This window comes from Numida meleagris, chromosome 8 (genome assembly GCF_002078875.1).
Source record: "Numida meleagris isolate 19003 breed g44 Domestic line chromosome 8, NumMel1.0, whole genome shotgun sequence".
NCBI classification, from domain to species: Eukaryota; Metazoa; Chordata; class Aves; order Galliformes; family Numididae; genus Numida; species Numida meleagris.
Window position 1 is genome coordinate 1,950,173 of NC_034416.1, and position 24,965 is coordinate 1,975,137.

Consider the following 24,965-nt stretch of genomic DNA (forward strand, 5'->3'; position numbering starts at 1 on the left):
CCGTGCGCCCGGCGGGGGCGGGGGGAACCGCGGGGCCGGGGGATGGAGGTGCGCGCTGCCCGCTGCTGTCTCAAGCAGTTTGCAGGAGTTCGCTCCGCTCCCCGAGCCGCGCGCTGCTCGCTGCCCGCGCCAAGGTTATGCGGGGGGGTTTGCTTCCTCCTGCCTTGCTGCGGGGTTGCCGTGCTCCCCCCGGGTTTGGGTGCCCCGAAGGTGCCGAAGCGAGACCCAGCGTCGCCCCGTGGCGCGGTGGTAGACGCGATGTTGTGCGGGTACCGGAGGACGCAGCCTGGGGTGCATCTTTTCCATCCATCCTGCTGCGGTTGTAGCTCATGGATGGTGCATCTGCAGGTGGTACCCGCCCAGCCCAGAGGCACAGGAGGAAGAATCTGCTCTTAGGGCTCCGGGCGGGGGGCGGGTGAATGGGATCCGTGCTGCTCCCCCAGCCCCACTTTCCCCACCCGGGATCTGTGCTGTTGCTGCTGGGTCACCTTGGCACACTCCTGGGCAGCGATGCCCTCTGTGTTCTCCTGGTGTTGTGGCGTTTATTGCTGTGGATTGCACCCAGCTGAGCTGAAAGAACACAGGGGAAAGCACATGGCTCCTGTCTGGGGCTTGTTTGTGTTCTTCCCCCATTTCCCTGCTATAGGACAATTGAGATGGGATGAGTTTTCCTCCTTGTCAGCAGTGGGACTGGTGGAGAGACGTAGTTCCCTCCTTAGGAGATCTGCAGGGTGAGAGCAACGTGAAAATACTTGCATCTTTCTCCTTTCATACAACAACCAGATAGCCCTGTACCGCCTTTCACGGACCCGTTCCTCAGTTTCCCCATCTCTGCAAGGGAAGAGGGGAGGGGAGACAAACCAGCTCTCACCAGCACGGGCTGAGATGCAGTTTGTAGTGTGTGAGAGCCTCACTGGGCACAAGGCTGCCCGGAGGCCAAGAGCAGCTCTGGATCAGGCCCAAGGGATGCTGAGCTGCCATCCTGCGGCAAGGAGTTCCCCACTGCGCCTGAGCAGCGACCAAAAATTGTGTTAAGAAATAAAAGAAAACGTGGCTTTTATTTTATTTTATTTTATTTTTCCTTTTAAAGAGGGAAGCGGGAATAACTCCCATCCGGGTCTGAGAGCCCTGCTGTGCCTCGGGCCATCTCCTGCCCTCTGAGCTGTGGCATGTGGCTGAGCTGCAGCCTTGTGTGCTCGCTGCTTGCTGGGGCTTACCTCCCTGGTTAAAGAGTTTCGGGTGGTTTTGGTGATGTGCACGGGGCTGGGGCATGGAGCAGCGCTTGGCAGGCAGCGGGGCTCTTTGGCTGAAAAGCCCAGGGAGGAAGCAAATCCCACTACCCCAGCAGCGAGGTTTGGGTGTTCGCCTCCACTCGGGGTGCCCCAGCGTGGATCCATCTCAGGTAGCTGGGCTGTTTGAGTGGCTGGCAGGGAAATGTGTTGGATGCACGCTTGGTTAGCACAGCAGCACCCTGGAGTGCAGCCACTGCAAAGCCCGCTTGCGTGGGGTGCTGCTAGCTGCAGCCCTCCAGCATAAGGGTATGGAGCTGTCTGTGGGTCCTGGGCTGTCCCTGGGCATCAGGAAGGCCTGAGCCACCTGGTGCCACGGGCAGGTGCTGCTGGCTGCCAGCAGCTGGCTCTGCCTCACTGGAGCTCTGCCTGCAGCTGCAACTCTGAGCTGAGCAAGCAGCGAGCTGCCTGCGAGGGGGATTGGGATCGTTTGAGAAGGAAAGGCCTATGGAACAGGTGCAAAGCCACAGCTATTTTGTATGCTGGGGGGTGTGGGAGGACCTGCTGGGGTGTGGAGCGGGCTCAGACTGTCTCCCTTTGCTAGCAATAAGGCTTGGGGTGGGAGGGTGTCTGGACAGGGGCCCGTTGGCCTCAGGGTTCCCAGGGCAGGAGGGAGGCACGATGCTCTCAGTGAGCTCTGAAGCTCACCTGTGTAAGCTGAGATAAGCCAGACCTCACTTTGAACATCAGCTCCTAGCATCGGGTCCTGTCTAGTAGGGGACTCCCAGAGCAGAAAGCAAGATGGAGATAAGGCACTGCTTGCACACACATTTCATTGTGTTGCTTTGTCCCCTGTGACCACGCTGGCTGACCTGCATGCTGGGGAGCAGCAAGCCAGGCTCTGGGACTTGTTCACAGATCTGCAGAGATCAGATCTTGCCTCAAATCACAGCCCCGTGCCACCTGGAGGATGCTTCCACTGCCTGCTCAGCAGCTGCTCCCTGGCACTGAAGGACAAGGCTGCCAGCCCTCGGCTCTGCCCCGTGCTTGCTGAGCCCACCGCTGAGGGTCTTTCCACTGAAGTCCCTTGCAAAACTCTCAGTTCATCCCTGTGAGCTGAGTGCCATCCACCAGGGCAGCACCAACCCACGGGCGCCACGTTCCAGAAATAAAAAAGCATTTATGTAAGAACAAGGAAGGCAGCTGCCTTGCAGAGCCCTCAGCCTGCTCAGAGCAGGGCATGGATCCCATCGGGGCAGAGCCCTGCTCCCTGGGGTGCTGCAGCCATTGATGGCATGGGGACAGCTGGCATCAAAAAGAGGTGCTGGACCCTCATGCTGGTGATGTCTTGAAGATTACAGCAGGAGGAGGGCAGCTGAGCTGCAGTAATTGTCCCTCTTCCTCCCTGAAATGGCTGGAGCTGTGCTGCACGCTCCCAGCACCCTGCCTGCGGGGGCTGAGGCATCACCCATCCACAGTGTCTGTGCCACAGGGTTCCTCCAGCCTCAAAACTAAGGGACAGAGGTACGGGTCCACCAGGTTGTGGCCCTGTCCACCCCCATACGGCACAGCTCTGGGGCTGGGCAGCCAGCAGCACCGTGACAGCTCTGGTGGTGATAACAAGGGGTCTGGGGGAGCCCCACATCTTGCACAGCCCCGGCTCCAAGACATCAGCCTGACACAGCCTCGGCATGCAGAATGGTTGCTCAGTGATGCTGGGAACACTTCTGAGCTCCTCGTCGTTCTCCCTGCCTCTCTTTTAAATTAATCAGGAGCTGGCCTCAGCAGTCAGTCGATACTGAGATTTATCTCTTAAATAGCATTATTGATTGCCTGGGAAGCCTGGTTTTGAATTGATAGATATGTACACGTGCAGACAAGCCCTCTGCCAAGTCCCGGTGGTGAACAGCACAGAGTGTACCGCACGGAGACTGCTCATCACAGGGTGGGTCGCGTGTGTGCCCGCGTGATGGGAATGCAGCTCCCTACCGGAGAGCACGGCGAGGTGCCCGGGGGCCTTCGGGCACGAACCCCTTTGTATCCATCCGCTGTCTTGCCCAGTCTGAGGCTCCCACCCTGTTCATTTTCTGCAGTGTGATGTTGCAGAGCTAATGATGCTGCCAGCGTGCAGTGCCTGGGAAGGATACTGCGTCCTTCCTTAGCAAAAGATGTGCAGGGGCCTTCCCACAAATCGCGTGGTCTCCCGAAAGGTCGCTGACCCTGGAGAGAGGGGTTCTTCAGGTGAGGAAGCCATTGTAGATGTGCAAGGCTGAGGCTGTGCTGTAGCAACACCTGGAGGGGCCGGTGAGAGGAGGATGGCTGAGACAGGGTGCACCTGACATTCCAGAGAGGGTTTGGCTTGTCCTGCTCCTAGGGCTGGCGGTGGGGCTGCAAGCTGCCATGTGCAGAAAGCACAGTGGGACCTGGCTGGGCTCCGAGCAGGTGGAGCCACGGGAGGATTACAGACGTGCTGCTGGGAAAGGCACAGCGTGCTGGTGCTCCCTCCTCCAGGTAACGGGAACTGGGTGAGGAGGGCTCCTCCGGGCTGCACGGGCAGCATCCCTGGTGTGGCTGTTGTCCCTGGGAGGTGGCAGAACGCTCACAGCTGTGGAGTGGTGGCACTCAGCTCCGGGTCCCTGTTGCCTAGCTGCCAGCAGCAGGGTTGTGATAGCAGAGGGGCAGCCCGAGCTGTGCTACGGAGGGGAAGGAGCTTGAGGCACGGAGCTGCGTTGATTGCAGAGTGAGCGGGGAACAGGGGGTGTTCAGTGTGCTCCTGGCCTTGTGTGCATCCCTACAGCCGCACTAGAGAGCCCTGCTTCACAGAGGCCCAGCGGCTGCACCACGGTTTGGGAACTCATCCCGGTGGCTGCAGCACCCTGGGGGAAGCTGGTGCTGGTAGGATAGGGTCTAGGGGCTGGAGCTGTGGTGTGGGGTGAGCTGCTGTCCTTTTAGCTCTGGGCAGTGCCGCTTGGCTCGTCCCAAAGCAGCGCTGTGTGCTTGGGCAGCGCCGCTGTCCTCCAGGGTCGTGGAGCACAGCCAAGGTGCAGTGCTGCTCGTGAGAGGAATTGCAAAAGCTCTTGCCAGTTTTGCTGTTAGCAAACTTCATGCTGTGGCTGTTTTGCCTTTGGTGCTGCAGAGCCTGCTCCTGAGCCATGCCTGGAGCTGCCCACAGTAAGCCAGGCTCACCCCGCTGTGTACACGGGGACCCTTGCCCCACACTTCACATCCAGCCCGGCACAGCACGGTGCTGCCTGGTGCTGTGCTCTCCTGGGAGCAGAGGCTGGGCCGAGCATTAGCAGAGATGTCACAGGGGATCTGTAGGGTTGGATCGCCAAAGGCTTGGGTATTGCAAAACCTGCATGCGCGTGTCATTAGTTAGCTCATCGGCATCCATGGGAAGTTCTCGGGTGCTGCCATGCCTACGTGTGTGTGTGTGTGTGTGTAGATACATATGGATGTGCAGTGCTACAGCATCTTGATCATGCTTGGACCCCTTCAGCATTTTTCCAGACAACGTCTGCCCGCAGCGAGCGCCCAGTCCGCCTGATCGCAGCAAGCCAATCCATGCAGGGATCTTGGGAAAGAACAGTTGGGGTTTTATGAAGCTGGCATAATTTACAGCTAAAATAGCACACCAGAAATATGTCCAATCCAATCTCCTTTGTAATCTTGTTTTCATTTAAGCCTCCAGGCTGGTGGAGGGGGTAGTAAGGAAAGCAAACTGTGAAGGGAGTTTATTACCCGTGTCAGTGAGATTTGCGCGGTGCTCTGTACTGGGTGACCTCAATTTGCAGAGGTTGCAGCTGGGCCTGGGGCTCCCCTACACCAAGGGGTATCTCCTGCCTGCACCAGGGCTGCCAACCCCGCTGCGTGGAGCAGCTCCAGTGCCCGCTCCTGCAGCTGGGCAGGGAGAGCTCTTGCAATGTGTCAGCGAGCGTCGTGCTTGTGATGTCCTGGCCAGCTCACCGTGAAAAGGAATGAAATTATCTCGCTGCTGCTGCCTTTGCGGGTTGCGTTTCTCTTTAGTTTTCAAACCACAGATTGTCCCAGATCTCTTGCCAATAGCAGGGAGCTAACTGATAATGCAGCTGCTATTAATAAAGCCGTGTTGTTACATATTCATATCAATCAGACTTCTAATTCCACTATATATATATATATATATAAAAAAAAAAAAACCAACCATAAAAAAGAAGGCAGTGTTTCACAAGGTGATGGAGGAAGGTGCCAGGCAGGATGGTGTTTGCGGCGCATTTCACCCGCACTGACAGTGCTCTGCTCACATTTCTGCCCTTTGGGATTCCTGCCCTGAGCTGTCTATGTGCTGTCCTGACACCTCTTGCATCCCAACACCTGGGCAGCATTTTCTTTGCTCTGCTTTGCCAGAGGCAGCCGAGATGAGCCCAGCTCTGCATCTGTGTACAAGGGTGAGGTGCAGCAGTGCTGTGCTGTCAGGCTGTGGGCAGACCTCCACCCGCAGGGAAGATGCAGGGGACTAGATGGAGAGCCGTTCCTTCTTGCTGTCTGTCTTTCTTCAGCCACACTGGTGCCACAGAGCTCAAAGCCCAGGTACCAAGCACGTCTGTGGGATCCCCAGAGTGCTGGCACCGCTGGGAAACGGGAACAGTGTGAGACGGGGGAGCTCTCAATGCATGCGAGTGTGTTGGTGGCTCAGTGCTTTCTCCATTTTATACAGAAAATTTCACATATTATGTAAATTAAAAAGCAAAGCATAGAAAATCCTACGGCATAAATCTGGGATGTATATATGTTTGTACAACTATTAGAGAGGGAAGTACACCGAAGAATCTTAGCCAACGGATAAATATACTTACGCTGCCATTCCTGCAATAAAATATGCTTTTTGTCATTGCTATGGTATTAAAAAGGTACTGCCTCCCAAAATGTGGCAGCGTTTTATGGTAAGCCATAAATTGGATGAGATACCTAATTATTCATAGGGTATTACGGAGGTGTCGGTAAGTGACTTCACCATTAAGGCCACGCTGAGATATGCATGTACAGCAAAACCCTTTCTCCTCATGATTGAATTCAGTTTCCAGATTTGGTCAAATAAACCTGGCGAGGCCAAGCATGTTTTGCTCGCGCCCTGCTCCAGCCTCGGGGTGCAATGAGGCCGTCCTGCAGCTGCTCCCCCCTCGCTGTCCCTGTTCTTGAGCGCTGTCAGCAGAGTACAAGCGTTGTTCCGCCAGGTTCCCGGGACACGGGCTGGCTGCGAGCCCTCTCGGCAGAGGCTTGCAGGCATTGCAGCGAGCAGTTTCCAAGCAACTCCAAGGCTGCTGGTCTAAAAGAACTCCTGGTAATGGCATGTTAATATTAAGTGGAGTTATTAAAAGGAACGGCGCTAAAAGGGAGGCGTGAAAGGGCAGCTGGTATGGCGGAGCTGATATCCTCCTGCCGTCCGTCGCTTGTGCTGTGAGTGCAGTTCTCCAGCCTCAGGTTTATCCTAGGGGCAAACAGAGGTCCCAGCACTGTGCTGCAGCCAGGGACCGTGCAGTGTGTAGCGGCTCCTTGTTGCATCAGTGACGGATGTCTCTAAGTGGGCTGGCAGCAATTAATCCCCAAATCCCTCCACGGTGCCTGGAAGCTGGCAGCTGGGGCAGGCTTGCTGCATCTGCAGAGCGTGCCCGATTTTGGAAAGACGGAGATAAGAGAGTTAGAGGTAATTGAGAGAAGTCCTCCGTGGCAGTTAGAGGGAACAGGAGTTGTATCAGTAACAGATGGGATTGCTGGTGCCACGGGGACCTGTAAGTGCTTGCGCTCTTTGTTTATGCTTAGCGGGAGGCATCTTGCTTTTTTCACCTTGTCTGCAAATTTATCTTTCTGTCTCTCCTGAGTTAGTGTGAGCTCAGGACAGGGTGTGGGGGGGTGAGGAAGAGCTTATTCTGTACTTGTCTGCGAGGTGGCCATGGGTGGGGGCAGGCCTCGCACGTGGGACCAGGCCTCGCACGTGGGACCAGGCCTCGCACGTGGGACCAGGCCTTGGCGCAACCAGGCCTCGCACACGAGACCAGGCCTCACGAGTGGGACTGGGCTGCGGGTGCGATGGCTGCAATGCTTGCGAAGGGGCTGTGCTTCTCTGGTGGGAAAGGGCTGCCATCATTGCGCTCAGAGGCGTTCTCTTGGGGAAATTGCTGCTGCCTGCCATCCGCCGTGTGCTGCGGGATGTGACGCTGGGCTGCCGGTCTGGCTTGGCAGCGCCCATAAATCTGCCTGGCGTCAGAGCGTGCAGCAGCAGCACGGGGATGATGTGAAGAGCATTCCCACTGACTTACGGCTTCTCTGCTTGATGGGAGTAGGAAAGAGTAGTGAGCAGCTGGCTCTGCCGGCATGTACTGCATTGCCGGCTGCCCTTTCTCCCCATGCAACATCAGTGGGACTTGGCAAGTGTCACCCTGCAGGCAGGACAAGGACCGGTGTGCTGACAGCATGGGCTGTTGGGGGTCTGACGGCTCCGGGCAGCCAGTGAGAAGCTGAGCCATTGCATGGTGGGTGAGGGTGGAAGGAACCCCAGCACTGCCTGGCCACTGTTGGCTTCTGCTACCCCAGCTGATCTGCAGAAGCCCATGAAGTTTTGCCCCAGCTCCTTGGTCTTGCATCTCTTGGCACCTCCTCTCCACGCACAGTTGGCCCCAGCATCTCCATCCTCTCATGTTGGGTCATCAGCATTCACCAGTTCAGGAATGGTTTGTGCGTGTAGGAAGCAGCGTGGTGCAGGGGTTTGAGCTCTGCTCTGGGAATAAAGGAGGCAGCACTTCTCCATCTCTGCACCACTGGGTCTCCTGGACAACAATCTGTCCTGCTGTGCCTCGGTTTCCCCAGTTTTCAAACAGGAGCAATGCTCGCTTCTCTGAAGTGCTTTGGGAGGAAAATGAAATGCCAAGCACTCTCCTCTCCCTGTTGTCACACTAGGTGTATTGGGATGTCCTCTTAAAGCCTTGCTGCCCAAGGAGGGCCTGTCCCCCATCCCAGTGCACTGAAGGCACATCATGCAGTACAGGACTAAACAAATATTCCTTCACTGAGGCTCTTTCCTACTCAGTATTCAGGGAGCATCATTTTGGTAACCAAGGTATTTGCATAAGCTGTGTTGTGTTGTAATTACTCCTTTTCTGAAGAGGTGCTTATCATTCCATCACTCTGGAGGGGCTTAGTCTGTCTTTGAGGCCAGGTTAGGAGGTGGTCCTCCTGCAACAAGGCCTTTCTTCACCTGTGCCTCAGTTTCCTCTCTGTGGGGGACTTCACTGCATCATGTGGTACCTGGGGTCAGTGGCAGGGTGACAGCCACTCAGTATGTCCGCGTGCTACCTGCAACATGATTCACCCCCAAGGCAGCTCTCAAATGGCCACATTTCCAGGAGAACAGCAGCAAGCGTGGGTCCTGGCAGTACCTAGGGGTACCCAGACCATGGCCATGGGGCTGATGGGCGGCCAGCTCTCTGCAGGCTCATGAGCTGTTTCTGCCCATTAAGTATAGGGACTTGCAGCTTGTTCTGGTCCTGAGTTATTTCTGCTGCTTGCTCCCGTGAAGCCCACGCATGCTTCCAGCAGGTCCTGGGATGCCTGTGGGCAGGAGACAGGCAGCAAAGCCACTATGCTTTGTGACTGCAAGAGAAAAACATTGCGTTCTCGCACAGGCAGCAGGCTGGCACTGGCTGACCTGACTGCTAAGCAGGGACCGAGGGCTCCAGAGCTGTGCTGTTCCTCTGTCCTCTTGCCAGCAGGAGCAGTTTGTCCTGCTGCCCTACACTGGCATTGCTCACAGAATGCCTTTGCTGTTCAACTCAGCACCCATTTGTTACCTGCTCCAGCCTCCAGCCTTACTCCTGCGTGACCACCCCCAGGGAGCAGAGGCTGTGCATGTCTCCACACTGACTGTCTCCCTGGATGCCTTAAGTCTTGCTTTATCTCTGTGAAATCTCGCATCATTTATCTTCCTAAACCCTGGCAGGTAATTCTGTAAGCAGTTCCTGCTATGGTACTGGCCTCTCCTCACTCCCCAATATTCTCTTCAGTTTTAATCCCCCTGGAGTTCACATTGTCTTTGCAGTCCCCAAGGAACGATGCTGCTAAGTCCAGATCCCAGCACTAAGCTCCCTGGGAAACACTCAGTTCCCCTTCCCATTAGCAGGATGCACTGCCGATGACCCCAGTGGCTCCCCTCCTGCCACTTTGCTGCTTCTCCCTGCAGAATGCTCTGGCTCTCAGGCTCTGGTTGTGTGGGCACTTTGAAGAAAAGCTGGTGATGCTCCTTCAGCTGGTGGTCTGTGCAGGCTGGGAGGAGAACACCTCTCAGTGCAGAGGCTGGATCTGCATTCTTTGGTGCCAGCTCCACTGCCGTGTTCTTGTCAGAGGAGGGTGCCCATGTTTGCCTCCTCTCAGCCCTTTAGGGGATGTTATCTTCGTGGCAGTGCCTTCTCTTACTACCTGCTCACGCAGGATGAGGTCCTAGCTAGACTGTCTCAGATAATGCTGACACTAATAACTCGGCTGTGTTTACCTGCCCCCAGCAATATTCTTGCAAATGAGGTGTCAGCAGGGATGCTGGCGAACGCGACGCACTGTGTGTGGGTTTTACAAAACCAATAAGGCGACGTTGGGACGCGTGGTTAGGAGGTGTTGCGCTGGCATCCGGTCTGTCTCAGCGATCCATTTGGGATGGCAGCGCTTCATTACTCGTTCCTTCACCTGGCTCTTGTTTACAGGGGATGCTGGTGGAAATGCCTTTCGTGGCTCAGGTGCTTCTGCTGGCTCTGCTGTTAAGGAAAATGTGGTTTGCTGTTTGAGTTCCAGTGCAGGCTGCTTCCCAAGGAGGCAGCGAGTAACACCATGGGCTTGGTGTCTTGCTGTCCGTGTGTGATTGTGTGGCACAGCCCTGCTCATGGCTGGGAAGGATCTGATCCGTCTCTCTGTCCAGTATAGGGAGTAAGAGATGGGCCCAGGCACAGCTCCGAGGAGCATCTCTGCCAGTGATGTGTCCCCTCTGCCTCAGTCCTCCCTGGCATTAATGGGACACTGCCCTCGGACCCCGACCTCTCACATTGCCCGTAGCCTCGGATACCCCCTGACCCAACACCGCGCTGTACGGAGCCAATCCCTCTCGCAGCAGCCAGCCACGCTGCGGGTGGCCGGGCAGCAGGACCAGTAGGCTCCAGGATTTGCAGATGCTCCAAGTCAGAGAGTTCTGTTTCTCCTCCTTTTTAATTACAAGGAGGATAATTGGTTTTGTGGCGAGTGGAAGAATGATTGCACGTGACTCAGATGAGCTGTCTGTCCTCGCAGGCACCAGTCTGTTCCCCCTGCAGTCAGCTGTGACCCAAGGCTCCTGTCCCTGTGTTGTGTGGTGGGGGATGCTGTGACTGCAGGGCTCCATGGCAGAGGGGTGCCACCTCCCTTCCTACTCTTCCCCACCTTGGCAACCAGCTCAAGAGCCCCTCAGCCCCCCAAGACAGATCCAATCCCTGTCCTCACGCCGTGACGTGATTCACAGCTCCCATCTTCCCGTGACAACGCGCCGCTGACAGCCAGGATGCATTAAGGACCAACTGGCTCATCTGCTGAGAGCGCTTGGCTTCTCTCGTTGTTTTGATTCCCTTTGTTTTTACAGGCTAGCAGAAGGATTTTAATCTGGGCAGTGAGGTAAGAAGCAGTAGAGGCTTTGCACACATCTTGCCGTGCCCATGGCTGCTCTCGTGGACTGGCACCTCCATGGGTCTGAGTCTCTGGGGATGATTTTGGTGCTCTCAGCCAAACTGGGAGCATTGGGCAGAGCCAGGCATGGCCTCCCAGGGCTGTAGCTGTCCCTGTGCTGGCCCCAGCCCAGCAGGTGCCCACGCAGCCAGCAATGCTTAGCCCCACTGATGTGAGCGGGCAGGCAGAGGGGCGGCGAGCTCCCGAGGCCACAGTTCATCCCTTCCTCCCACGTACAACTCAGGACATACAAAGTCATCTGATACGTTTCTGTGAGCAGGCGTGAATTGTCATTCACCAAAAGCACCAAGGTGACAGCTGTGAGGATCACAGGCAGTGGTTTTGCTTGCAGATGAGGAGCAAGGCATAGCTCTGCGATGTTCCCCAGTGCTAACACGGGTGCTGCAGATGGGCACCATGCTCCGGGGGGCTGCTGTGCTGTGCCATGCCGCACCACCACCCCTCCGAGGCACTGCCACCGCAGCCACTGGCAGCGTGCAGCAAAATGGGTTTGCTTCAATCGCCCTCGGTGAAATCACATTAGTGGTGCTGCAAGCAGATCTGTGTACTTCATGCTGCAGGGCCCGGGGGCACAAGTGGCAGCAAGCGTTGTGATGGGGATGGGCACATCCCAGGGCACAGGGCGGCCCCGCGGTGCAGGTTGCAGCGCTTTGCGTGGGGCCGTGTTGCAGCTAATGCTGTGTGACAGCCTGATGGGTCCTCCCGGGACAGCCGGAGCTCACATGCCATCATCAGAGCTGTCAGTCGCTGGCTCCCGCACCACGGCGCATATTGTAAACAGGCAGCGTGGGTACCTCATTCCTGGGAGCAGGAAGGGCTGTGGGTTTGAGGGTACGCTCTCAGGGTGATGCTCAGCCCTATGTCTGTATTGTTGAGACAGACGAGCTGGCTGGGGGATGAGATGGGGATGTGAGCAGGACCCCCAGCAGGAGGTGGGCTCGCGAGGGGCCATGCTTCCCGCTGCTCTGCCCAGCTGGGCTCTGCTTTCCTCTGGCATCAAGCTCCCACTGCTCAAACCCCATCAGCACCAAATAGACACAAAGCAGCCCTGCAAACGGTAAGCAACATTACCGGGGCAGGGAACCGGAACGAGACGGGCTCTGACAGCTGCTTCCACAAGGCAAGCAAGGTGTCAGCGCACACGGCTCCTCCCGCACAGCTCCAAACCCTGCTCCGTGCACGCTGCACTTTGGCACACAGTGCCTCAGCTCTTCCTGCCCCAGCCATTGGGTGGGCAGCAGGGTGGCAGCCGTCGCCTGCTCCTCTTGGGGTGGTGGCTGCATCGCGGGGATGTGGGGAAGGGAAGCAGCACGTGTGCCCAGGCTGAGTCATGCTGAGGATTGTGCCTGTTGTTAGGAGTTCAGATATGATATATTCGCTCAGCAGAAATCCGCTCATCACCCGCCTCTCCCCACCTGTCTGTCCATCCGTCCCAGTTCTTTCACGTAGCGTCTGTGGGGAAAAAAATAAAAATCTCTGCCTGGAAGGCTCGGGTTGCTCCTCGGCGCTGGAAGGTCGGGGAAGCTAAAGCTGGTGCTTGGTATGCAGTGCACAGAGCTGGCGGGCAGCAACACAGAGCTGCAGCTGTGAGAGACCGCAGCGCCCAGTGGGACAGGGGGCTGCACCGGGGGGAAACGGTGCCAGCAGGGTCTGGAGAACATCGTGGGGCAAGCAGGGGAGGGCTGGAGACTCCAGTTTCCTCTCTGTGCTGGGGGGACGGGGCACCTCACTGCTCCCCCCCCCACTGAGCTGTCTGCCCTTGGCTGCTCCATGCCCAGGTGATTTGAGCTTTGAATCAGCTCCGAAATTGCCTTGGCTGAAACTCTGTCTCTATTGTTTGCAGTCTGCAGGAGCATCATTGAACATGTCAAAAAGATGAATTGGAGAGAAGAGGGAAAAAAAACCGAAGCGAGTGGCGTGGTTGGAGGGGAGAGCGGCGCGGGCTGGGCTCCCCTGGGGCACCCTCTCCCTCCATCCAGCCTCTCCTGGGTGCTCAGGAGCCTCTGTCCTCTTTGAGGAGCGTTCAGGCATCTCCAGTGCTGTTCCTTGTAGGGGTCAGGCCCGAGGGTTGAGCTGTGGGGGTCATCCATCCATTTGGGGTTATCAGTGGGTGCTGGAGGACGTGGCTGTCCCTCACATGCCGTAGGGAACTGTTCCCGGTGCCAGCACTGGGGACACAGCTGGAGCAGCGCGGTCACCGCTGGTAGAGCCAGCAGCCTGCTCCAGGGCACAGCCATCAGGATGCTCCCTGCCCCGAGGAGCTCGTTAGCTACAGGACAGATAATGAGGATTTGGGTTCAATCCCAACCGGGGAAAGGTGCTGGCGCTGCATTATGGGAGGTCGGAGAGGCGGCTGTTAACATTGCTGGGGACGCTGGGGCAAATTAATCGCCTATTAAATGAAACGTCAGCCAGAAAAGGATGAAAACCGGCGTTGCTTTTAGGGCTTGCATTTTACAAAATGAATGTTCTTGTGCATGGTGGATTTGCATATTCAAACCGGGCTGCCTCGGAGGGGCTCTCCTTCTGAACTGGGTGATACCAGAGGCTAAATTGCGTAAATTCACTTCTCCAAACGCTCCTCTAAATGACTGGAATGATCTAATTACATAATCCATTGCCACAGGAGATGGTTTTTCAGAGCCTGAGCCCCTTTGTTTCTGGAACGTACGTCACCTCGCGCCGGAGCAGCGACGTTGAGGAATTGTCGCCGCCCGCAGCAGCCGCTGTCCCCTGGCACGGCCACAGAGTGCGCGTGGGGGGGGCCCGGTCCCCGTCGCCTCTCACACCTGAGACCTCAGAGATTGATCTGTGTGAAAACTTGGCGAGGCAAATCCCGTGCGTGTCAGCTGAAACACGGCTGGTTTCAAATAGAAACTGATTTGCATGGGCTGATCAAGCTAATTGCTACGGTGTCTGCAGGAACGCGGAGCGTCACCGGATCCCTGCGCAGCAGGAAGGCTGAGATCCGCCACGACGGAGCTGTGAGCGTTGCAGGAGCCACGCTGCCATCTCCCTCGTGGGCTGTGGGTGGGGACAGAGCCCCGTGGCGGCCTGCGGAGCGGCACAGCCCGGTGACAAGTCATGGCTCTTTCTGGTGGTTGGGTCAGGGATGTGTGCTGCGGGCTGGAGGTGGCCTCTGGGCGCCTGGAGGCCCCTGGGGATTGCTGTGGGTTTGGAAGCAAGGTTGTGTTTTCCATCCTTGCGCTTGTTTCCAAGCTGGTGTAAGGAGTGGATGTGCTGTGTGATGGGGAGCAGGCTTTGCTGGGAAAGGGCCGTCTGCGTCCCACAGAGGACTGTGCCTGCATCTCATGGGCACCACAGGCACGTGCCCCACACACAGCCTGGGCCTGCCTGCATCCCTTGGAGCCCTGCATCCCGCTGGGGGGCCACGTGCCCCCGCGTCCCCCTGGATGCCTGCATCCCCCTGGGGGACCGAGCGTGTGCGCATCCCTTGGAGTGCTCTGAGTGCCTGCATCCCCCTGGGGGACCACGTCTTCCTGCATCCCTTGGGGACCGTGGGCACACGTGCCACCGCAGGAGCAGCTCCGTGTCCCCGTGTTGTTCCCACCTTCAGGTGACGGGTGGGCGAGGAGGCGTGCTGCTGGTGAGCTGCGCGTGCCTCCTGTCGACAAACAGAGAGACGCCGTCTCCCGAGGCTGCGTTTCGGTGCGACGTTTGTACACACCACAACGTGGAACACGGCACACGTGGGTGGCTGTGCCTCTAAATATAGAGCTGGATACCTGGGACGCACGCTGCGCTCACGAGCCCGCTCCGGGGACGGCTTCATTGCAGGTTGTAAAGAGATTATGAGCAAGTCTACAGTAAGCCTCTCTGCTAGAAACGCCAGCAGCCCCAGGCGGAAAGCATCGTGCTCAAAGCTCCCCCCGCCCCTTCCCTCTTTTAGTTCTTCTTGGTGATGTTGCCTTTATCTGCTCTCAGCTCAAGGGTTTTACTGAGCCTCGGAGCTCAGAAGGGCTCCCAGCAAGGGCGGGCAGGGACCTTGTGTGCTGGGATTGTCACTGTAGTGTTGGTTGGGGTGGGTGACAGCCACCCCTCGGCTTGGTGCTGCTCACGGAAGCATCCCCTCAGCCCCACTCCAGGATGAGATATGTGAGCGGTGGCTGCTGTTTGTCCTCACACAGGGCAGGGCTGGCTCTGCAAGGAGCAGATTCTCCTTTCAAAGGGACAGTGTTGGCACAGGTGGAGAGGTGATCCCATCTCAGGGGCTTCTGCGTTCAGCCTCAGGTGGCCCCACGGTGACAGGGGGACGGGGACAGTGCTCGTCCTGCAGCCCTCCCCGCCCTGCGCTGTGCTGTGCCAGAGGGAAACGACGGTGTCCTGAAGCCCTGGCAAGCCATCAGCCAAGCAAATTGCTCTCCGTAAATCCCGAGTGAAAGTCCTGGGATTCGGGAGGGCCTGAAGGAAAGCGGGTGATTGGATTTCCAAGCTGCTTTCTGCCACGCCGGGAGAGACAGGCTGACAGCCTCCTGAATCTTCCCATTCAGACCGATTGCGCCCTGTTGATAATGGCATAGAAGCGATCCATAACTCTCCACCCTTTATTTAACTCCCCCCTGGACTTCATACGCAGTCATAAATTGCTCCTCCCGCAAATCCTTCTCTGGGCCAGCTCCTCCGCAGGTCCCTCGCCTCGCATCCAGGCACACAAAAGGAGGGGAAATGAGGATAAGGGGGAGGAAACAGTACTGACATACCCTCACGGTGCCTTGCGTGGGGCAGGCTGCCTTGCTCTGCACCGCTGTTGGTTTGCAGCCACGCCACAAACCAAGTTTGTACAACGTGGAGGTCGACGAGGTTAAAATCGGCATTAACTGCACGGCACCGTATCTCACCCAAAGCACACACTGCACTGCTGGAGTGCCAAGGGAGTAAAGGAGAAAAGTGCTGCAAAATTTCGTTTCGTTGCTTCTTATCTCTGATTAATCCCCTTGTGTTCGTTTTTAGCCCGGTGTTGCCTGTTGGCTGTGTTCCCACAGTCGTCACAGAGAGAAAAATGCCTCGGAGCCTTTAGCAACCCGGGGTGCTCCTGCACGGCCACCAGATGAGGATCACGACGGATAGGAGCCAGCGCTGTGCTCAGAGTCACGGCAGCGGGGCTGGAAACCAACTTCTCCCTTCTGTTTTCGGAAGGGAAGAAAACTTACCCTTAAAAGCATGCTCCATGTTGTCTCTTTGAGCATTTCAGGTGCTTGCACGTGGCTGGAAGACCAGGGTCTGGCCACCACTGCCTGGGGCTGGCTGCCAGCAGTGCTGCTGGTGACACGGGGCCATCTCCCCTCTTTGCAGACGCTGCTGCCTGAGCCACCAAGAGAGGTGCCACCTCCGAGCCGACCGCCGACCGCTGCAGCCCCCGGAGCACCAAGCGCCGTGCATCCACACCGCCTTGTGAGTGGATGAGACCTGGAAAGGGAAAGGGAGAAGGAAAACCAATGCCACAACAAAGGGGTGTGCGGGGGACCCTTTGGGCACTCGGCCTGCAGGTGGGAGCCTGGAAATTGGGGTATCAATGGGGACGGTGAGGGCACTGCCTTTGCCTGGCAGGGAGGAGTGCTGCCTTCATCCCTGGGGCCAGTGCAGCATCTCAGCCCCAGCTGGGACAGCCCTGATCCCAGCCCCCACAGCCAGCTGGGATCTGCTCAGTGGGTTTTCATAGAATCATAGGATGGCTTGGGTTGGAAGGGACCCAAAGGATCATCAAGTTCCAACCCCCTGGTGGCAGGGCCACCAACCTCCAGATCTGGTACTAGACCAGGTTGCCCAGGGCTCCATCCAACCTGGTCCTGAGCACCTCCAGGGACAAGACATCCACAGCTTCTCTGGGCAGCCTGTGCCAGCACCTCACTCCTGTCGCTGTGAACTCCCCCTGACATCCAATCTAAACCTTCCCTCCTTGAGCTTAAAACCATTCCCCCTTGTCCTATCACCATCTACCCTTGTAAAAAGCTGGTTTCCCTCCTGTTTATAATCCCCTTTTAAATACTGGAAGGGTTTTGCTGGCATCCTCATGGCTGCAGCTCCCCTGCCTCCTGACAGTGTTTCGGAAGGATTTTGCTTTGATCCTCTTCTCAGCAAGGTGATTCTGTATGTCTGAGGCTGAGGAGAATAAAATCTTTTAAATATCCAAAAATCGTGGGAAGAATGAGAGGAGAAAACACTGGGAGCCCCCAGGTAAAAGCAGTTTGCATATATAAGAAAACAAGGTCTGCAGCAGTGTGGAAACACACGCAGATGAGGCAGCTTGATGTCTGTGGGAGGCACTCAGGTGGCACGGGGTGCTGGCTTGTCCCCATGCATCACCATCCCACACACATGTCCTTCATCCTTGCAGGGACCAGCTGCCCTGCGGTGCCACCACCCATCGCCTGCCCTTGGGCCTGGCTGCCTGCTGAAGGCTCCGGGACTCGTGCACGTGGGGCCACATCCCTGCCACGCTCGCATGCACCTCGGGGAGCCCACGGCAGCGGCCAGACACGCGCAGGTGGGTACGCACCTGGTGGGCAGGCGTGGGGAGGGGTCATCCCTGCTGGCTCATCCTGCTGGAAAATCCCCCCCGGTTTTGGCAAGCGGTAACGCGGCAGCTCCAGGAGCAGATGTTGAGCCTCAGGGCTTTCGTAGCTGGAAATTGCTTTTCACACCCACTTGAATTTACAGTCCCCCCCAGCATCTCATGGTGGTGAGTTCCAGGCTGGGTGGCAAAGCCCTTCCTTCTGCATGTTTTAAACCTTATTGTGCTGATGCCCTCCCGTTCCCACGCGGCGCTGGCTCCCTGCTCGGGGTCAGCCTGGCTTTACAGCCTCCTTCCTGTTCCCTCTCCTGCATCTTCTTTCCCAGCCTTTGTCTTAGAGGGGGAAAATGCTGTTTATGGGCGTTTGCCATTGCAAGGTGCCACGGGGGCTGCGCTCCTCATTGCCAGCGATGCTTCTGTACATGCCTCAAAGGACTTCACAGGGCTCGTGTTGGCGCAGCCTCTCCCTGCACAGAAGCTGCTTTTTCTATTGACCTGTGCCTCTCTGGAGGTTGGGTGCAGCTTTCTCTGTTGGCTGTATCTCCTGTTAATTACCGGTGTTCCTCTGCGAATGGCTCCTCTCCCCCTTCCCTTCCTCACCCAGGCAGCAGCAGGCAAAACCTCCCTTCGGGAGGGGTGGGGGGTGTGAACCCATCGCCTTCCCCCCTCCACCACCCGCCGTGCTTTCACAGCTCCTGCAGTTCCTACCTGGCAGAGCTCCCTCCTGCCCTCTGCCTCTCGCCCAGATGCCAGGACCATTTATGAAGCTGCAGGCTGAGCAGCAGAGAGCTGCGTCTGCTGCTTCCTTATTTACAGCTGCGTTTGGCCGCCTCGCTGGCTCCTCCAGCAGCTCTAGGGACACTGCTCGCTGTCTGCTTGTTCCTGCCCTAAAAAACCCAAGCGTTTCTCTCCTCAAATGGTCGCCACCTGGCACCTGGCTTGGCACAGGTCTGTACTCAGGACGGACCCGGCGCCAGCGGTGATGCTGACCCTGGTGAGCCCTTCTGAAGAGTTCTGCTGGTTTTTGAATTACTTCCTAACACCAATAGTGCAATTGTAGATGGAGCACGTGGGGTAATGAAGCCCTGGGCCATGTGGCAGGGCCACATGCAGTTCTTCAGGCCAGGTCCTTGCAGGACTCGGACATGAACCCAGGGTCACTGCCTTCTTTAGCTGTCCCCATCCGGCCCTGCCCATCCTGTGGCTGCAGGAGCGCTGTGGGCTCCCTCTGGGATGGAGACGAGCGTGCAGGGCTGGAGTTGCCATATGCTCCCTGTAAAACAGCTCTTGGCCCATTCCACGGCATTTCCTGCCTCTTCCACACACGCTCAGGATCCCACATGCCTCGCAAGCCGTTCACCAACTGCAGCCCGGCAGATGGAGGAGCCGGGCAGAGCTCTGCAGCAGGAGGGACGGGAATCCAAAGGCTCTGTTTGTTCTCGGGTGTTTGTGGCAGCACAGGAAGGGGGAGGAGAGCTGGCACCCAGGTCTGGAGCTCCGTCTGTGCAGTGTGCACCCACCCAGCCACTAGCAAGGGGCTCAGAACCTTTCCCTCCCACCTTTCTCTTGCTGCCCTCCCCAGAGCTGGGGACGTGGCGGTGCCGTCTCACCCTGCTGTGTGCCACGATGCTCCTGCCCCCTCCAGCTGGGATGAGGGGGGTCTGCCAGCACAGCATGGCCAGGCACGTGAGGGGGAACAGCTACCCGCTCTCCACATTGGGCTGGAGCCAGCCAAACACTTCAGCATTTGTTTAATTTAACCTTCCGTGAGAATACTTGAACCAAATCGGTGTGAACATCTATCTGAGTGCTCCCAGCCTGTTTTAAGAGGTTTGTTGGTTTTTTTTTTTTCCTCAGTGGCAGTGAGTAGGAGCTATTCCTTGAGCTGCAGAATGCGTTTCCACGTGGTGCCATCCTGTTTGCATGCAGTACGAATGCAGATGCCGAGCATCGCTCCAGCTTCGGACCAGGCACTGCTTTGTTCTGGTGCCTGATCCTGCTGGTCAGCACTAAAAGCAGAGGTAGCAAGCCAGTCCTTGGAGGGAGCAGAGATTTATTGTAGTAGGAAATGAGAAATGCACACATCGCCTCTGTATCTGTGGGGGAAATGAGCAGTGCTGGCAGGTGCGTGGCAGCCGAAGGCAGGTTCCGTGGTGATGTGCAACCACTCTGGTGCAGGGCGAACAAATGCTGTGCCCTCAGCCCAGCATGGGAGGGATGCTCACAGCTGGGGTCCCAGGCAGGCGTGTTGTGCCCAGTGGTGGGCACGCTGCTGCTCCACCAGGGTGGATAAGTCATGCTCACGAGGACACCGGTCCTCTTTTATTTAATTTCCTGGTAATGCGTCTGCGGCATCAAAGTCTTATCGGGAGAGGAGCAGCTTAAGAGCCTAGGAAAGGAGTTTTATTGTCAGTATCAGAGCTTTATTCCCCTCTTGCCTTGAACACAGGATGGCAGACCTGGTTATGGCTGGAATGAGGTGCGCTTTTCTCCTTTTGTCCTTTTAAGCTGCAGAGATTTCCCCGCTCACCTTTTTCTGACGGTAATTCGGTGGCTGTTCCTCTGGGAGCTGCAGGCTCAGCGGGGCTGATGCGGGCACTGCGGCCATGGGGCATTGCAGAGTTCCCACTTTGCAGCCAGACAGCATGCTGCACGACAGCTCTGGGGACCCAACAGCTTCAGCAGAGCAGCTGTGGCTGCAGGACTTGCCCATGACTTTGCACAGCCCTGCCTCAGTTTCCAATCGTGCTGAGCATCCCTGTGTTTCCAGCCTGCAGTTGTACCATCATCCTCAGGTCCTCAAGCTGCTGGGGTTCACTGGGGTGAGGCTGGGGGCTGCTGGGGGCAGTTTGGGGGCAGCACAGGGAGGGCTTTGCTCAGCCCAGCAGCTCAGCAGCTCTGCTGTCTCCCGCAGCCTGCTCCCTCCCTGCAAACCGCAGGCATCCTCCCTGGCTCTGCCAGGCGTGCCGGAGATGCGACGTTACATTCACTGGGCTTTTCAGCAGCAGACAATGGCTTTGGATAACGTCCATTTAAGAAAATTGGCAGAACTGTGCGATTCACACCATTGTGGGTTGTTTTGTTGGTTTTTTTTTTAAATGCTCATGGGGAGAAGCAGAGCAGTTAACGAGGCAGCGCAGAGCCCGCAGAGGGGGAGCTGGGGCGTGGAGCACCCCATGGATGCTGCAGCCCATTGGGACCTCCCGCAGGAGCACCGTGTCCCCTTGGTGGTTCCTACCCTGGGATGGAACCAGGGCTGCTCCCTCAGAGCCTCTCAGGGTCTGTGGCCACTGGTGCATGCCCTGGTGCTGCTCTGAGCCCCCTGGTCCCGCAGCCTGCACACAGTGCTGGCAGCAGGAGGGGGCCGTTGGAAAAGCAGACAGATTGGATTAGACGGGTGATGCGTCAAACCCTAAACTGATAAGAGACGGAACAATTGACGGGTTGCCAAAAAGGACCGGGAAGGATTTTTTTTAAGCAGGCTAAGTAGTCTGGACAGGAACGAGCAGAGTGCAGCTCAGATGCAGCGGCATGCTCATCTCTTTGGTTTTCTGCCCCACGCCAGCTCTGCTCCCTGCTCACAGATGGCCCCGGCCCCAGCTGGAAGAGGGCTGGTGATGGAGACCTGATTCTGTGAGAAACTGGGGCTGAGCCTGCCCTAATCCCGATGTTTTAGGATTAGATTCCACCTGGACGAGGGGTGCCTGAGGGCACCTGAGATTAGGGACAGAAAGAGTTGCAGGGATGAGATGCTGGGATGGGACAGGGTGATGTGATTGACCCTTAGGGTGCCACCCACCGAGCTGCCATTGCCGGGGTCCTCTGGGTGACGAGGGCCTTGGGGTGAGGGGGGACGGCTGCTTTCGCAGCGGGGGTGTGTTACATCCTGCCCCTTCCCCCGTGCCCCACAGCCATGTGATGCCGGAGGAGTGCGGCGATGATATGGAATGTGGGCAGCTGCCTTCGGACACGCTCCGACAGGTGACGGTCCAGCGCCATCCCCGCTACGGATTCGGCTTCGTGGCCGGCAGCGAGAGGCCCGTGGTGGTGCGCTCAGTGGCAGCAGGTAGGGTGTGCGGGGAGGGACGCCTCCAAACGCTCCTGTCCCCTCTGGTGGGTCCATAGAGTCCCTCCATGACCATGTATAGAGGTAACGCTCTGGAGGTGGTTGGGACCCCCCCTTTCTGGCTGGCAATAACCCCCCCGGGCCAGTGCTGACCCTCTCTCCCGGCAGGCGGCCCCTCTGAGGACAAACTGCTGCCAGGAGACCAGATTTTGGCCATCAACGATGAGGACGTGAGCGAAGCCCCCAGAGAGAGGTTCATCGAGCTCGTCAGGTGAGGGCAGCACCTTGTCCACCGTCCTCCCTGGGAGGGCTGAGCGCTCGCCACGGCCGAATGCTGAGCAAAGCCGTCCTCCTTCACTTCTCCTTTCTGTCGCAGGAAGGCCAAAGACTTCATCATCCTCACGGTCCTGCACACCCACCAGGTGAGAGCGGGCAGCGGGGGCCCATCGGGGGAGCAGGGACCATTTACACCCATTTACCTGGTGCTCTCTTTCCAGTCCCCCAAATCCGCTTTCATCAGCGCAGCCAAGAAAGCAAAGCTGAGGTCCAACCCGGCGAAGGTCCGCTTTTCAGAGCAGGTGACGGTCGGCGAGACGGACCCAGTAAGTGCTGCCTGCTGTTCTCCCCCTGGGATGGAGCTGCTCCCACCTGAAGTCCCCTTTGCACCCACCCCGGGCAGTGCCAGCATCACCCAAGGAAGGGCTGTGGCTTCAAGCCCAGGGCAAAAGGCTTTGAAGGAGCTGCCTTTAGGGGTGGGCTGACCAGGGCATTTCTGCAGGAAGCTGCTGTGCTGTGGTAGCGTTCCAGCTCTGTGGCATCATCTGTTAATTGCAGGAAAGTTTTATTAAGCAGCCCTAGTGCAAAAACCGACCGACCAACCAAACAAAACCACCCCCGAAAAAACAAAGCACTTCTAGCAAATTCTATTTTTAAGCAAAATCAATTAAGTAATTATCTGATCGAAGCTCTTCGCTAAATAGAATCAGCTGTCACCCACTGCCTGTGCTCGTGCAAGGGCTGGGGGCTGGGAAGAGGAGGGTAGGGAAAGGGGGTCAGCCCTGAGCTCCCCCAGCACTCCCTCCTGCTGGGCAGCTCTGGCACCCACCGGGATGTGCTTGGCCAACGTGCTGCTGGGTTCCTGCTGCTGCCGGGAGCAGGCAGGTGACTCCATCAGGCAGCGCTGAATCACTCGAGCTCTGTGCTGCTAAACGCTCCACAGAGACAATGGGTTTTCAAGGGAAATGTGCCTCTGAGCATGGGAACTCAGGGAAGCAGAGGATGCCGTCACCACTCCATCACTGACAGTCGTTCCCTCTGCCTCCTCCTGCTCCCCTGCCTCCAGGACATGTTGAAGAAAGAAGCTCTCCTCCTCATCCCCAATGTGCTGAAGGTTTTCCTGGAGAACGGGCAGATCAAGTCCTTCACGTTCGATGGACGAACCACCGTGAAGGTGGGTCCCCCCTGCTGCCCCCCAGCACTGCATCGATGCCTTCCTTCTCCATTTTTCTCAGCCTTTTCCTTCCTTGCATGAGCATGGTGGCAGCACTCGGCTGCCTGCAAGCTGCCACCACGCAGCAGCCACCCTGGGGCAAAGCATTCTGCAGCCCCCTAGCGAGGACGGAGCTGCTGCCTCGCACCCAAACCTGTCTGTGGCGTTTGCAGGACGTGATGGTGACGTTGCAGGACCGCCTGTCCCTGAGGCACATCGAGCACTTCGCCTTGGTCCTGGAGTACTCAAGCCCAGAGCAGAGCCACCGCTTCCTGCTGCTCCAGGACAAGCAGCCCCTGGCCCACGTAAGCCCCCGGGGGCTGGAGGGTGTCAGGATGGTTCAGCCCACGGCGCTGCTCCTCTCCCAAAGGATGGAGCTCAGGGCTTGTGCCGCAGGCTCACTGCCCAATCTGCTCCAGGTTGTGCAGAGGACACACTACCACGGCATGAGGTGCCTCTTCCGTGTCAGCTTCTTCCCCAAAGACCCAGTGGAACTGCTGCGCAGGGATCCTGCGGCCTTCGAGTACCTCTACATCCAGGTAGGGATCGGGATGCCCTCACGGTGCTTCCCCCCATCACGCTCAACGTGTTCCTTCCCCATGAGCGGAGGGTGGCAGGTCCCCTGTCCCCATGGGTCTCTGAGGACGCTTCTCCCCACCGCAGAGCCGCAACGACGTGATCAGAGAGCGCTTCGGCATGGACCCCAAGCCGGAGATGCTGCTGGGGCTGGCTGCCCTCCACATCTACATCACCGTGGCGGCCACGCGGCCCAGCCAGAAGGTCTCCCTCAAGAACGTGGAGTGAGTCCCGCTCCCCGCAACACGCAGGGCCCACGCGCTCAGCCTTGCCAGGGCTGGGGGAGATGCGTGCCAGGAGCATCTCCATGGGAACCTGGGCTGATTTCCCACTTGGCATCTGAGGCGGGGAGAAGCCACCGTGGCTGCGCAGTCCCAGCCTTGCAGCCGTGGCTCAGCCCTGCCACAGCATCCCAGTAGTCTCCAGTCCGTACAAAGCACCTAGGGTGCAGATGGAGGGAGATGGCATGTGGGGGACCCCGTCCTTGTCCCCTCAGCGTGTGGGGCGCCCCAGCTGGGCAGCTCTGGGTCTCCATCCCCTCATCTTCCCACAGGAAGGAGTGGGGTCTGGAGCCCTTCCTGCCTCCCTCCCTGCTGCAGCTCGTCAAGGAGAAGAGCCTCCGCAAATCGCTCTCCCAGCAGCTCAAAGCCCACCAGAACCAGCCCGGCGGCACCAAGGTGAGCCCTTGAGGCAGGTGGGGTGACGACGTGGCCGTGGCGCCAGTGGTGATGGCCGGTGTGATGTGTTTGGCCAGGTCTCCACTGCCCAGGCAAAGCTGCAGTACCTGAGGATCCTGAACGAGCTGCCCACCTTCGCCGGGGTCCTCTTCAGCACCGTGGGACTGGTACGGTAGCTTGGGCTGGGAGGTGCTGGCACCTCGGTGCAGCTGCGGTAGTGCCATGCTCACATCCCTCCAGCTCCCCATCCACACCATCTGGCTGGGACGCTCTTGGCAGCACTCCGGCACCGGGCAGGCTGGTGTCTCACTGGGACGAGAGTGACCCTTTGCAAAGGCCATTCATCCCCTGCTTGTCCAGGCAGGGAATAGCTCATTCAGCCTCACCACTCCCATGAGCCCAGCCCCACTGCTGCTTGGTGGCTCTTCAAGCTGCCGCCTTGTTCCTTCATCTCCATCAGAGGCATCCCCACCCCTCACCCAAGCCACCTCACTTTCTCCATGGCAGGAGGAAAGCCACCAAGCCAAACAGGAGAACGGAGGACCTGCATAGGCTCCTCGCTGCCTGCCTCACCTCTCCATCTCCATCTCTCGCTCCACCTCCCATCCAGGGGACTCCATGTAAGTGTCATCTCTGCCATCCTCCCCTCCCACCCCCACCCAAG

General features: G+C 57.9%; 1 protein-coding gene across 2 annotated transcripts in view; it reads left to right on the plus strand.

Moving 5' to 3' along the window:
• The window catches only part of FRMPD3 (FERM and PDZ domain containing 3), a 26,720-nt gene continuing 15,303 nt past the window's right edge, over window positions 13,549-24,965 (plus strand). The window contains exons 1-12 of one of the 2 annotated variants that reach the window (XM_021406382.1): window positions 13,549-16,373; window positions 17,317-17,466; window positions 21,405-21,559; window positions 21,728-21,830; window positions 21,936-21,981; window positions 22,057-22,161; window positions 22,902-23,009; window positions 23,222-23,353; window positions 23,468-23,587; window positions 23,712-23,848; window positions 24,178-24,301; window positions 24,379-24,468. In XM_021406382.1, the coding sequence (XP_021262057.1) occupies window positions 21,412-21,559; window positions 21,728-21,830; window positions 21,936-21,981; window positions 22,057-22,161; window positions 22,902-23,009; window positions 23,222-23,353; window positions 23,468-23,587; window positions 23,712-23,848; window positions 24,178-24,301; window positions 24,379-24,468 (1,113 nt within the window). In that variant the 5' untranslated portion in view covers window positions 13,549-16,373; window positions 17,317-17,466; window positions 21,405-21,411. The other variant, XM_021406381.1, reaches the window with a different exon arrangement.